The sequence below is a fragment of the Colletotrichum jinshuiense genome, chromosome 7 (assembly GCF_051148585.1).
Source record: "Colletotrichum jinshuiense chromosome 7, complete sequence".
Taxonomy (NCBI): Eukaryota; Fungi; Ascomycota; class Sordariomycetes; order Glomerellales; family Glomerellaceae; genus Colletotrichum; species Colletotrichum jinshuiense.
Window position 1 is genome coordinate 2,830,782 of NC_139314.1, and position 12,398 is coordinate 2,843,179.

The window sequence follows — 12,398 nt, forward strand, 5'->3', positions numbered from 1 at the left end:
GACAAGAAAACACTAGACGAAGACAGTCAAGACGATGCAATAATACACAGGGCCGACTTCCATGCATCGAAGCCCAGACAACGCAGAGTACCTTAGGCAATGCCTGCTGCCGCCACTGCTGGGACTAAAACAAGAAGAAGAAGAAGAAGAAGAAGAAGAAGAACCTCAGACGGAAGACGACGATGTAGCAGCCTCGGTGTCGGTATCAGCTTCCGAAGCAGATGGGACGGGAGCGGAGAGAGGCTGCTTCCTACGTGCCGGACGAGAGTGGCATTTCTGTGGACGCGGCAGGCACATGCTGTCAGAGTGTTTTGCCGAATCCATATTTCTCTCGAGGTGATCACATCCAGCTCCCCGGGACCCAAGGCCTCCATCTCCATGCACAGGGACATCCTGCGTCGTGAGATATAGTCGGCCATGCCTGGTCGACTCCATGGATGGCCTGAGACATGTTGTCTCTGTTGCTTGTTGCTTGGTATGGCCAAGCGTGGGATCCCCATCTGTCGTCCGCACCTTAATTGAGCCCCGGTATCCGTTAGCTCCGTCCGCCCTGCGCGCCTGCTCTCTTTAAGTGTAATTATCTGCTGCTTGGGGCGAGAGATGCCGGGCGGTTAGAGCCAGAGAATCCACATCTGCTGGGCAAAAGGTGCGGTGCACCTTGCTGGCCCGCTCCCGCCTGCTTCCCCGTAAGGCCCTCCCAGCATTGTTTTCTGTCATCGCTCCTTCTCTCCGGGGCCATTACCTCACCTCGCCCACTTGGCGCTGTATTCAGTGGGGGCAGCCCGGCCTGGAGGATGCTCTTTGCTCTCTGCTCTTGCGCCATCTGCCATGCATCGTACACATCATCACGCAGCAGTGCCGTCCTCTTTTCATTGCCTGCATCCCTCGTTGTCGCTGGGTAGCCAGTTAAGAATGTCCTGCACAGTGTCACTTCGCTTCGCACTTTTCCGTTTTCGGTATTCCTACACTGTCACAACCACTACACCACAAGCTTGATTGTCGAAGCCACAGCTAGGGATCTGAGATGCTCGTCGCCCCTATCAAGAGCGTTGTACGTACCCGGACCACTCTAGCCGCAATTGGTGTGAATCTAGACCCTATCTTCCCGTCGGGGGGCCTGTATTACGGCTCATTTATCCAACGTTTCTGTGTCACTCCTGCCGAGTTCGTGTCTCGCAGCATCCCTCGACTGCAAAGCAACAAGGCATGATTGCTTGAACGGCGAGACGCGTCTCGAACCTGTCGCTTGATGGCTTCCGGCGCCCGCCCGTCCGCCCCACTTGGGCCCCGGCTAGACACGACACGGCACCACTCTGTGTCAGCAGATGGAATTCAATTGACGCAAAAGAAATAGAGAATCAATTGACATGCGAGAAAGAAACTCGCAAACAGAACACGGGCGCACCGTCGGACGTGTTCAAAGCTCGCGACCTCAACGCCGGCCGCTTACTATGCTCCGGTCAGGACGCCACATCGGCGGTTCATGGAAGCCATTTGCTTAGAGCAATCTGCCTCCGACACCTAATCTGCTCGCTAGGTACCCAGTTGGCCGGCATTGCCAACAATAGGACGAGGATGATCCTTTGTGAGGTAGACTTCATCGCGCATGAGTTGGTCGGTGCCAGCACATCCTCGTCGTCACCCCATCTAGAACCGGGTCTTTCGCACATCCCCCGAGCCGAGCACCCCGTCGAGACAAGTCATTGGTCTTGCCCCGTGCGCTTGATCGACATGCGCTGGCATTCGGCAAGGGGTGCTACCAAAGCCTGGCGAACAGCGACGTTGTTATCACATCCATTGGGCATCATGCGCGTCACCGTTCTCTGGTGCTCGGAAAATGTTACAGTGATGGAATCTCGCTACCGTTATTTTCTGCGCATCGCCACATCTCCGGAGGGTAATCGGCGAGTACGATCGACTGTGGGATGGTCGGCTTGACGGGCCAGTATGAAGCCATTGAGAGAATACGACGTGGAAGCTGGCTGGCAGGCATGACACGGTGCCGTGGGCATGATGGGCTCCCTCAAACCACTCATCGGCGATTTGTGAATGCGGCGACGCTCGCGCCCTCAGCTGCGTCCTCCCCACTTCATCCCGCGTGCTTGGGGGTAGTCGTGGCACCTGCGCATGAACACACTTTTCAAGGGGTTCAAGGACCTGCTTGCTTCCTCGTTTGTTCCAAATGCTCTGAGTGGCTGGATTTGTATGCGAAACTCTCTGCTGGGCCTGCCTGAACAGACATTAGCTACACTGCCGATCGATTAACGTCAGAAATGCCCATTCATACTCCACCCCATGTCCAGCCCAATTATCGGACGATGTCTCTAAGCCTAGGCACCAAAGGGAGAGTAGCAGCCGTTGTGACTTGCAAAGTCGGCCCTAACGCACTGTCTCAAACGCCATACCTCTGCATAGTAGAACTGATTTTCCCCCCCTTTTCTTTAAAGGGAAAAAATAAACCCCTGTTCTTCTCCAATGAGACCAACAATTTAAAAGCTCTGGCAGCGGCGCGGCCGGGCTGCCAAACCAAACACCACGGCACGTCTCCTTTCCACTTGCCGGCGTAAAGCTCTGGTCGCATGGTGCTGCACCCAACAACCTAATCTTGCTGAAGCATGGCAGGACCCTAAGCTGCTACCGATGACATAAGCCAATACCACTCGCTGTATCCCTTAAAACGAGGTAACGGCGGTTCAAGTTGCCAAAGAAAACATGGCACATAACACTAATGGTTTCGAGGCGACGTGGGAAATGATTCAGTTTCCCGGTCTAATATAGGGTATATCTCGCTGCTCAATATATACCAGGTTATATTTATGATCGTAACAGTACATTTCTACAGCAGATGGCACGTTTTCGTTGTTGAACGAAGGCCACGCAACTCATTCCCATTTGGCCGGAGCTGTGGCCCGGGCCGGCGCCGGAATCGGAGAAGTGGGTCTATCTTGGAACCCGAATCTACTGGATTTGCAAATATAGAATGTGGCGAACCACACATTGAACTCGTTATAATGTCAATGGGGAAATAAACGAGGGGTGATCCTATTTTGAATCAATAGAATCTGTCCGGGTGTCCTCTTTCCCTCCTTTACCAGCTCCTCTTCCACTTGATATGACATACGGCCCTCCCTACTAGTTTCTTACCTGCACTAGCATTATTACTTTCAAGTAGAAAAGCGGTTGGTAGTTGAGGATAGGAGCCTACTATATCTGGCTTCTGGCCTGTGATATATAATTGCGCTAACAATGCCGTCGGTGGTGTGTACGTGTATATAAGAGGCTACTCTCAAACCGCACCCTTTGGGAACACGGAGCTAGCAAGACATATGTCTTGTCGCATACATAGTCTGACGCACTTCAGATCGAATTTCTCTTTCATAGGCCCAATGCCATGGTCAAAGATGCGCCCCGCGGCATGAGTGTTCTGGCCGGGCTTGCCGGCGAGATCGGGAGGCCTGTTGCTGCTGGTTCAGAGGCGCCAGTGAAACAGAGCATCCCACTTTTTGTTCCTTCTTTCTCCCCGGGCCGGCACATTAATATCGACATTCATGCCTGCGGCACTGGGTCGCAGTAGTGATTGTATTAACACCATATCGCCAGGCGCGGTGTACAGTATTGGGTTGGAATGGGCGATTTCCCTCCTTTGTCATATTCGAGGCTGCAATCTGGAACCACGGTGCCTGAATAAAACAGAGATACAATAAAGTCTCACGATCTACTGTCTTGGCGTAACTGCTCGTAGCAGAACTCAGCTCAATTCCTAATTATGTAAATTTTCTTAGAATTGTTGGCTATGACTGAAAACTCTCTCTTTCGAGGAAACATAACTCACCTGGAGGGTGTGGTTACGGCACAAGGGGGACAGAACTCTGATGCCATGGGGATGTTTGCATGTCCAACAACATTATTATCGGGTACAGTTAGAACGTTAGTAGAAGGAGCGGTCTCTTGCCCAAGGACCAGGATAACGTTTTGTTCGTCAGTGGGTGAGAAGGGAGAGAATATCCCGCGAATGGGTTTCACTTAAGAAACAAACTCAATCCCATTGCGCTCACTTCCACCAAATGCACTCTTCTCGTTATCTCGGCGCCGGTATACTGGGGAATAGGAAGAGGGGGGGAGAGAACAGGGGAGAGAATGGTGGAGATGGCCTCAAAGGGTGGGGAGGACGACTAGCGAAAGGTGATCCGGCTGGTAAACGGAGTACAGCACTGACCTCACTAGGATTAAGCTAACATTCCGTCATTGAGCCACTCAGAAACACATGTAGTGCTTATATCGGACCTAGTAACGTTCATTAGTATGTCTTGAGATAAATGATTCCGTAATATTTCATCTATCGTGTGCAGTGCCCAAACCCAAGTAACTAATCCCATCCATCGCCAACCCGGCATGCATCTATACATGCTTCTTTGCATGCCCACAGCACGCTGCATCATCTAATATAACAAGTCATGGTCCATCCAAGCCATTCCTAGAAGATGGCCTGAATCATATCGCGTTTTCCCACGTCATTCCGAACATAAGCAAGACCAAACGCCCGCCTCATTCTTAGCTTCTTGTATTCTCATTACGCCTCCTCCTTAGGCGAATCCTCGGGCGAAGCCTTGACTTCCGCCACTTTGTCCGTCTCAACCTTTTCAGCTTTTCCGTCCTTGTCGGTCTCGTCCTTTTCGGTCTCCACGACAGTCGTCTCGACCTTCTTGGAACCGCTCAGGTCCCAGTCGATTTCGGCGCCGGCGCCGTACCGCGTAACCAGCCATTCATTGGCCTTTTTGAAGTGCCCGCAGTCGAAAAAGCCCCTCGAAGCGCTGAGCGGGCTGGGATGCACGCTCTTAAGAACCAAATGCTTCTTGACGTCAACCTTGACCACGCGCTTGCCCGCAGGTGTGCCCCAAGCCATGAAGACGACGCCCCTTGCACGCTTGGAGGCAACGAGGTCGATGACCTTTTGCGTAAAGCGTTCCCAGCCACGATTCGCGTGCGAGTTGGCCTCGTGGGCGCGGACCGTCAAGCATGTGTTGAGGAGCAAGACACCTCGGTCTGCCCATGGGGTCAAGAGGCCGCCTTTGTTGGGCGGGGGTGCAAAAGTTGGGTAATCCTTCTTGAGGGCGATGTACATGTTCTTGAGCGAAGGAGGTGCGGGTGTGGGAGGGCGGACGGAGAAAGCGAGGCCGTGGGCCTGGTTGTGGTTATGGTAGGGGTCTTGGCCAACAACGACAACCTTGACCGTGTTAAAGGGGGTATGGCGAGACCTTTCGGATATCATTAGAACCATGCCGAGCACTCCAGTCTAAGGGGGCCAAGAAACTCACCAAGAGTACACATCCTCCTTTGGCGGGAACCACTTCTTCCCGGCCTCGGTTTCCCTATTCAAGAATCGCTTGAGGTCGAGGAACTCCTTGCTAATGAGTTCGTCCTTGAGGTGCGCCAGCCAGCTCTCGTGCAACGTGTCGATCTCGAGCTTGAGCAGCTCCTTCTGCTCATCGGTCAGACCCGCCGCCCATTTGGTCTTGTCGAACTTGACTGTAGGTGGTTCGGGAGCCGCCGCAACCCCTTTGCCTGCTGCTGGCTTCGGGGCTCCGAAGAAGGACATGATGCTGCCATCCTGCTTGGGCTTCTTGCTATCCGCGGCAGACAGAGTGCCGGCCTTGCGTTTGAGCGTCGACATTTTAGCGGGGGTGGAGGCAGGGAAGCGGAGGAAGGTAGTGACGTTGAACGATCTTTGCCTTGGCCGAGGGCGGACGACTGGGAGGATTGCGAGCCTGGTGAGGTGTAGGCGCTCAATTGTGGCAGGGCTCGGGTTGCAAATGTTTCAATCGATTGTCAATGGAGAGAAAAGGTCAAACTACGCATACGTCAAGAAGTAACACAATGAGTAGGAAGGAGGTGAAGTGGGGAGAAGAGGTTGTAGCTAGACATGTAGTCGAGATTTCTTAGCCCTGGCTAAGGCTGCAGTGCCGGTCTACGGACCGTCGCGTAGTGACGCGCTATCCGGGCGAAAAAAAAGCCATTAACGCGAGTCCCAGACCCGCTGTTCTGGCGCGTTCTGGCGAGTCTGAGTGGTTGATAGGGCGGGGAGCTGCTTAGGAGCTGCAGCCCTGCAGCGACCCCAGCTCCTTGGCATCGCCCCTGAGATTCCATCATCTAGGATGAAGTGGTGACCTATACAGGCACTGAGCCGCACTTTGCCGTTCAACATTGGATGCTGCATCTTTGTAGGTACAGCAGTAAACCACTTTGTGGGGAGGTATCATTACATTTTGACTATAATTACACGTTTCTGTTTCCCCCATGTCTAAACCAACCACGACTTGTGCCGTTTGGTGTGCAAACTCCAGGCCAGTGTCTTTTTTTCTCCTTTAATAACAGCCCGCTCAACGCCGATAATGCTTGAAATGGAAGAGTTGCGATGCTTCAAAATCAGTCCATATCACTCCTGGACTTTTCGTTAATGCCCCTGAACACCCGCTTTCCGACCTCGTAGCTGCTGATCATAATGGCGCATGCCGGAGCGACCTTCAGAGTTCGAGGAATCCATCCTTTCCACAGACCCTGCATTCCCTCTGTCGTGAAGATGTGCCAGAGTAGGCGAATCATGGAGCCCTGCTCAGCTGCCACCGCCTTTGCAGCGTTGGTGCCGGCTGCTTGTCCTGGTACATCGCGATAGACTTGCGTCCTAGTCTTGCCGACGTCGAATGGCATAGTTACAATCGACGCGAAACCGCCAGATACGGCACCAGCAATAAAACTGTCCTTCATGGTTTCCGTGTGGTTTTCCTGACTTTGAGATCTGCGCCGCGACTGGGTCCGAGAACCTCTAATGTCTAGTGTTCGGCCGCGGCGGGTCTCTCGCATGTCTGTCAGCTTCCCCCGGATCATCTCGTATCCCCACCAGTACAGGCCCGAGAAGGGCACATCCCTCCACAATGTCAAGGTTAATCCTCTCCACAAAGAAGTGTAGCCACTAGTGTTGACCATATCCTTGATGCCTCGGAATGTATTGGCAAGATGGCCGGTTGTAGAATTACCAGACGATGCTTGCATTCTGGTGCGGAACAGTTCGATCGGACTGACGGCGGCGGCGGCAAGGATGCGGGCTCCAGCGCCGGAGACTAGAGGTGCAATGTCGTCGTTGAACTTCTGCGCGATCGGGCTCTTGTGGTTGTATCGCAGCCAGTCGTAACCAGTGAAGTAAATAATGTTGCCCGGAATGGTCATCAGCAAGGTCGGAGAAAGACCTCGCCAGAGACTGGTGAACCCCTCATTCCGCGCAATCTTTCTCAGTCCGTCCATGGTAGAGCTGATTGTCTTTCGTTCGACCTCCTCAACCGCGCAGTTAGCGGCAGCGGCAGTCGCCACTCCCTCCGCCGCTCTTGGCATTGCGATGCACAATTCGGCGCTGTTGTTCATGAAAAATACCTCCCTACAGCATGCAGTAACTCCAAGGTTCGATGTATTGAAGGCTTTCAGGTTGTCGGTCGTCATTGCTAGCTTGGAGAAATCTACCGTGGGCGGAGTAACATTTTGCGACTGCCATCGGACTCGGACGACATCGAGCGGCGTCACTACGGTTATGGATTAGCGAAAGGAGGCTACGGGTGCGGATGCGATGCGAAAGAAACTCTTACCGAGAAGCGACGTCAAAAGACTGCCCGACATAGCCGACATCATTTTCTGCGGCGCGGTAATGCCGTCGTCGTTGCCTCCTCCGTGGTTGTCCTTGCCGGGGATTGTTCGCGCCATCGCAAAAGAGTCATCGGGATCGAATCTGTCGTGGTCCTGGCCTCCGGCAGCTTGGTGGATAGCAGTCATTGCGGACCAGCTTGCATTGTCGGAGAGCTCGGAGCTTGGGAAAGATGATGCCGTCATTCAGTGATGTGTATGTTGTGCGACAAAAACGTCGCGGGCGACAGTTCGGTGGGTGAGGGGAAGGCAAGCTTTCACGAGCTTTTCTCGAGTAGTGGAATGGCAAAATTGGCCTTACCCCGTTCGCCAGAGTCCGCCCGTCATGACTGCGAAATCGCACCTCCTTTGCTCCTCACCAAAAATTTGCCGGAGATAATGAAATGGGTGGCGCCGGGGGACCTTGCTGGCCGAGCCGAGCCCAAACCGTTTAGGTGATGTCACGGTCCGTGCTTGTGCTCCAATTGGCTGGGGCGATAATGGATCCCGGACGCGCCACAAAATGTCACCGATAAGCGTCAGGTCGGTGGACCAGCATGCCGAATGACTCCAGTTTGGCGTGCTTGCTTACAACACACTATGGAAGCTGAGTGGTCGGTTTCAACTACATCTCATCTCGCGGGTTCGATTGTAGATATCTAGAACTCCTAAATCGCCACCACGGTCACATTGTCCACCCATTCTGAAGCCTTCACCAATGCCGTTATCATAACGCTTTCTTAACTTCGAAGCTCAGTATTCCTGAGCCACCCACTTCACAGCCATGGCGGGCAACCCGCCGAAGCTCGACTCCGAGCTGGAGTCATTCCGGCAGCAGTGGCGGTCAGAACTTCAGTCGAAAAAGTCGGTTCCAGAGTCTCAAGACTCTCGGCCAAAAAAGGCAGCACCTTCGTCTTCCAAGCCATCCGCTTCTGCCGAGAGCTCAAGGCCTACAGGCGCAAAAAGGTCTCAAGTAGAAGACGACGAGGAATATGCCCGTTCATTGTCGTTTGATGAACCGGCACCTCCATATTCAGGGAGAACCTTGGATCAACCTGCACCCAAAACGGTCCAGGAACCGGTATCAGCCCTTGATCATTTCGAGGAAGCCATGGAGAAGGAGGCGATCGGGAATCTGGGCGACAGCCTAAAGCTGTACCGTAAAGCATTCAGGGTGAGTGGCCATTTTTGTGAAGCCAGTCGGAAATTTGACTGATACCGGCCTAAAGATGGACAACCGAGTCGATTTGGCCTACAGGAAGAAGCACTTTCCTGCCGGTGCTGCGAAAGCACCACAGCCAACGGCATCAGTCACCCAGGCTACCGCCCCGGGTGTAGAAGGCAAGTCCTCAGAGACCAAGCAGCAAACGATGAGCGAGCTCATTGCAAGCTTCTCTGGTCTCTCTGTTGCAGCGGCCCCCTCTCCAGTGGAGGGCGACCCGGCACCGCCATGCCCTATCGCAGAACTGCCCGAGGAGATCTTGGTTCACATCTTCAAAGACCTGGCTGTTATAGACGTTGGAGACTTCGTGCGAATCTCTCTCGTATGCAAACGTTTTGCCTACGTCGTTGCCACTGAGCAACAGATCTGGCGTCGCGTCTCAGTGGGTCCCGAGTTCGGGTTTGGCGGAATGCATTACCACTGGCAAAGGGGGGTCTCGTGGGAGCCCCTGGAACAAGAAGATGATGCTGCAGCTGATATTGAATTTGTCAGCATGGAAGAGCTGGCGCAACGCCGCAGGGACGAGAGCGACGCCAACACTCATGCCCTGCTGCCAGAACTCTATTCGTCGTCTTGGCAGAAGATGTTCAGGCAGCGGCCTCGGATCCGCTTCAACGGTTGCTACATTAGCACTGTAAATTACATCCGGTCTGGCCAGGCAAACGTACATTCGATCGCCTGGAATAGTCCTGTGCATATTGTGACATACTACCGGTATCTTCGTTTCTTCCGCGATGGCACCGCCATCAGCCTTCTCACCACCTCGGAGCCCGGCGACGTCGTGCACTACATGACCAAGGCCCTTCTCGATCAGCACCGAGGCGGCGCCGCAGCCTATCTGCCGTCCATTGTCATGCAGAACGGTCTGCGCGGCCGGTGGCGGCTATCCTCTGCATTGGACCATCCCGACGCGCCCCTGGGTGAAGCAGAAGGAGACGTTTTCATAGAGACTGAGGGAGTGGGGACGAAGTATATCTACAAGATGTACTTGTCGCTTCTAAGTGCCGGCAAGGGCGCGCGGAATAACAAGCTCGCCTGGAAGGGCTTCTACAGCTACAACAAGCTGACAGACGACATGGGCGAGTTCGGCTTGAAGAACGACAAGCCCTTCTTTTTCAGTAGAGTCAAGAGCTATGGTGTTGGGAGTTGATTTGACTCTCTCGGTAAACAAATACAGCTCAATATCCTGATTTCTTGCCTTTCCGTCCTCAAAGTATAGGCCAACTCCATGGCAGCTTGCTATTGTCAGGGGAGATCTTGAACGTAAGGACTAGCTATTGTGCTGCAACAATGACTGTCTTACTCCTCTTTGAAGGGCTGCCAGCACGACATTACGAATATACACTGGTCCGGCGTCGCTTTATTTGGCTCCAGCTTCAAAGTCCGTACTCCTCGCGACTTCCTCCCACTCCTGGCACCCTTTCAGCACCGTCTCGCACTTATACCTGATCCTCTCCCACCCGTCACTCCCCAACGCAACCCTCAATGGCACATTTCTCCCTTCCGCCATGCCCGTCCCTCGGACAAGTTCCACGATGCGCGTGACCGCCTTCTCCGGGTCCCCGGGCTCCGTGCCGGATATGGCTTCCGCCCCGGCTTTGACAACGGCATGGAAATCCGCAAACTCCTGCACGCGCGGCGGGATGGGCGTGATATTGCCAAACACCTTGGTGCGGAAGTACCCCGGCTCCACGATAAGCACCTTGATCGCCGGGGCCAGAATCGCCAGTTCTTTCGACAGCGTCTCGACGGCGCCTTTAGCCCCCTAATGTCAGCCTCCGCGCTGCATGGGTAAAGGAGGGCAGAAGGGGAGCCGGGGGGGTGGACAGACCTTCCAGCGCAAACTTGCTCGCACAGTACGCCCCGGCGTTGGGGTCGACATGCCAGGCCGCCTGCGAACTGATATACACCAGTGTCCCCGCACCCTTCTTCCTCAAACGCGGCAAGAACGCGCGCGTGATGTTGAGCGGGCCATGGAAGTTAGTCTTGAAGCTCGCCTCCATCTCTTCTTGCCTGCGTCCTCTCTCGTCAACAACAGCACCCACGTTTGCCGATCGGCCCTTTGTCATATCTTCCCGAGGAATCCTCGAAAGAGGAAGCAGAAGAAGAAAAGAAAAGAAGAAAATACTCACGTCAATTCTTCAACCAGGCCAGCGAGGATATACCCGGCATTGTTGACCACGACATCGACGCCGCCTGGGAACACGTCCCATGCCTCCGCGACCTTTTCCAGGATTACCCCCTCCGGCGCCGCGACGTCGAGGTCCATGATGTGCGCCCCCGTCTCCCGGAGGTGCGCGAGCTTGACGTCGGCCTGCCGGCCCGTCGCGATGATATTATCGCCCTCCGCCCGAAGCCTCTTCACTAGAGACTCGCCAAAGCCGCTGGAGCAGCCGGTGATGAACCACGTCTTGGGCGTTGTCATGATGCGATGCGAGTTGCCCAACTCCTTTCCTTTCCTTGTTCTTTTCCTGAGAGTTCCGTCGGGGGTGTAGGGGTAAATGTTCAGTAACAAATGATAAAGTAGAGTAAAAAAGGAGCAAAACGTACAGACACTATACATGCTCTCATTAATAACTGCCTCGGCTGCTTAATAAGAACGACCCAGCCTCCTTTCAACTCCGCCTTCTTGCATTCAAGCTCCATTGAGGGTGCAACACACGAATGCGAGTTGGGCCTCACTGAGCGGGGCGCTAATGGTCGTAGGATTCCGCTCCTTCAGTAGCTCGTGTGCGCAAGCCAGTCGGAGTCAGCGGATGCCAGTCTCAAATGGGACCAAGGACTGGTCGGGAGTTGACGTTGGATACTAGTTGACTACGTCGACAGAGTCTGGATGCGTCGTCGTCGGGAACATCTCACGGGACTGCCGATTGTCCTGGTTTTGGGGTTGGGACTTTGGATACCCTTTGTGTAGGATGACTGAAAGTCAGTGTATTGACATGTCCATTACGCACTCGCAGATGATAACACAGATCACGGCGTTGAAAAAGATGAAGTTTCATCTGTAATTGAGCCAGACGTTATTCGTCGGTCATGATTGCCTTGGATTCTCATCGAATCATACATTATTGCCCACAATCGGGCATATATAGTAAATTTGGCTTGTAAATGCATCAGATAAAATGATAAATCGCTACATTGAAAGCAAAACTCCCCGACACCTGGCACAATGCTGGTGTTAATCCCTTTCTTTCCCGAGTTGCGAGTCCTTTTTCCTGACTAGTTTGAAGTGTAAGATGTAAAAATAAATAAAAAGTGTGGCGAATGCTAGCAAATTGCTGCAGACAAGTGTGCGTCGCATGCAGGTAGCGACATTAATAGATGCGCATAAATGAAAAAAGTTCAACGGTCGCCCGGGGTATCAATGTCGCGCTTTTGTGTCGAATACTGGGGGTGAATATTGCAATAGGGACCAATTCGAGGAATGCTCCGGATACCGACATGACCCAAAATGACGGACGAGCGATTAGGCCCCGACATAACGGGAAGACTGACCAGGCTGTTGCCCGAA

At 53.6% G+C, this 12,398-nt stretch overlaps 4 protein-coding genes across 4 annotated transcripts; 1 reads left to right on the top strand and 3 right to left on the bottom strand.

Annotated features, from left to right (window-relative positions):
• Positions 1-4,570: 4,570 nt before the first annotated feature.
• On the bottom strand, positions 4,571-5,671 carry EsH8_VII_000745 (uracil-DNA glycosylase; the record flags this gene model as incomplete). Its single annotated transcript, XM_083270878.1, has 2 exons — positions 4,571-5,255; positions 5,316-5,671. 2 exons carry the CDS (start codon positions 5,669-5,671, stop codon positions 4,571-4,573), a joined length of 1,041 nt encoding a protein of 346 aa, XP_083128435.1.
• Positions 5,672-6,423: 752 nt separating this feature from the next.
• On the bottom strand, positions 6,424-7,815 carry EsH8_VII_000746 (mitochondrial carrier domain-containing protein; the record flags this gene model as incomplete). The annotated part of the gene is made up of 2 exons (XM_083270879.1): positions 6,424-7,568; positions 7,632-7,815. The coding sequence occupies 2 exons, from the start codon at positions 7,813-7,815 to the stop codon at positions 6,424-6,426; spliced, it is 1,329 nt and encodes a 442-aa protein (XP_083128436.1).
• Positions 7,816-8,449: 634 nt separating this feature from the next.
• EsH8_VII_000747 (SCF ubiquitin ligase complex subunit HRT3) lies at positions 8,450-10,037 on the top strand (the record flags this gene model as incomplete). The annotated part of the gene is made up of 2 exons (XM_083270880.1): positions 8,450-8,839; positions 8,895-10,037. The coding sequence occupies 2 exons, from the start codon at positions 8,450-8,452 to the stop codon at positions 10,035-10,037; spliced, it is 1,533 nt and encodes a 510-aa protein (XP_083128437.1).
• A 210-nt stretch (positions 10,038-10,247) lies between these two features.
• Positions 10,248-11,312, bottom strand: EsH8_VII_000748 (uncharacterized protein; the record flags this gene model as incomplete). The annotated part of the gene is made up of 3 exons (XM_083270881.1): positions 10,248-10,642; positions 10,719-10,900; positions 11,020-11,312. The coding sequence occupies 3 exons, from the start codon at positions 11,310-11,312 to the stop codon at positions 10,248-10,250; spliced, it is 870 nt and encodes a 289-aa protein (XP_083128438.1).
• Between the last annotated feature and the right edge of the window lie 1,086 nt (positions 11,313-12,398).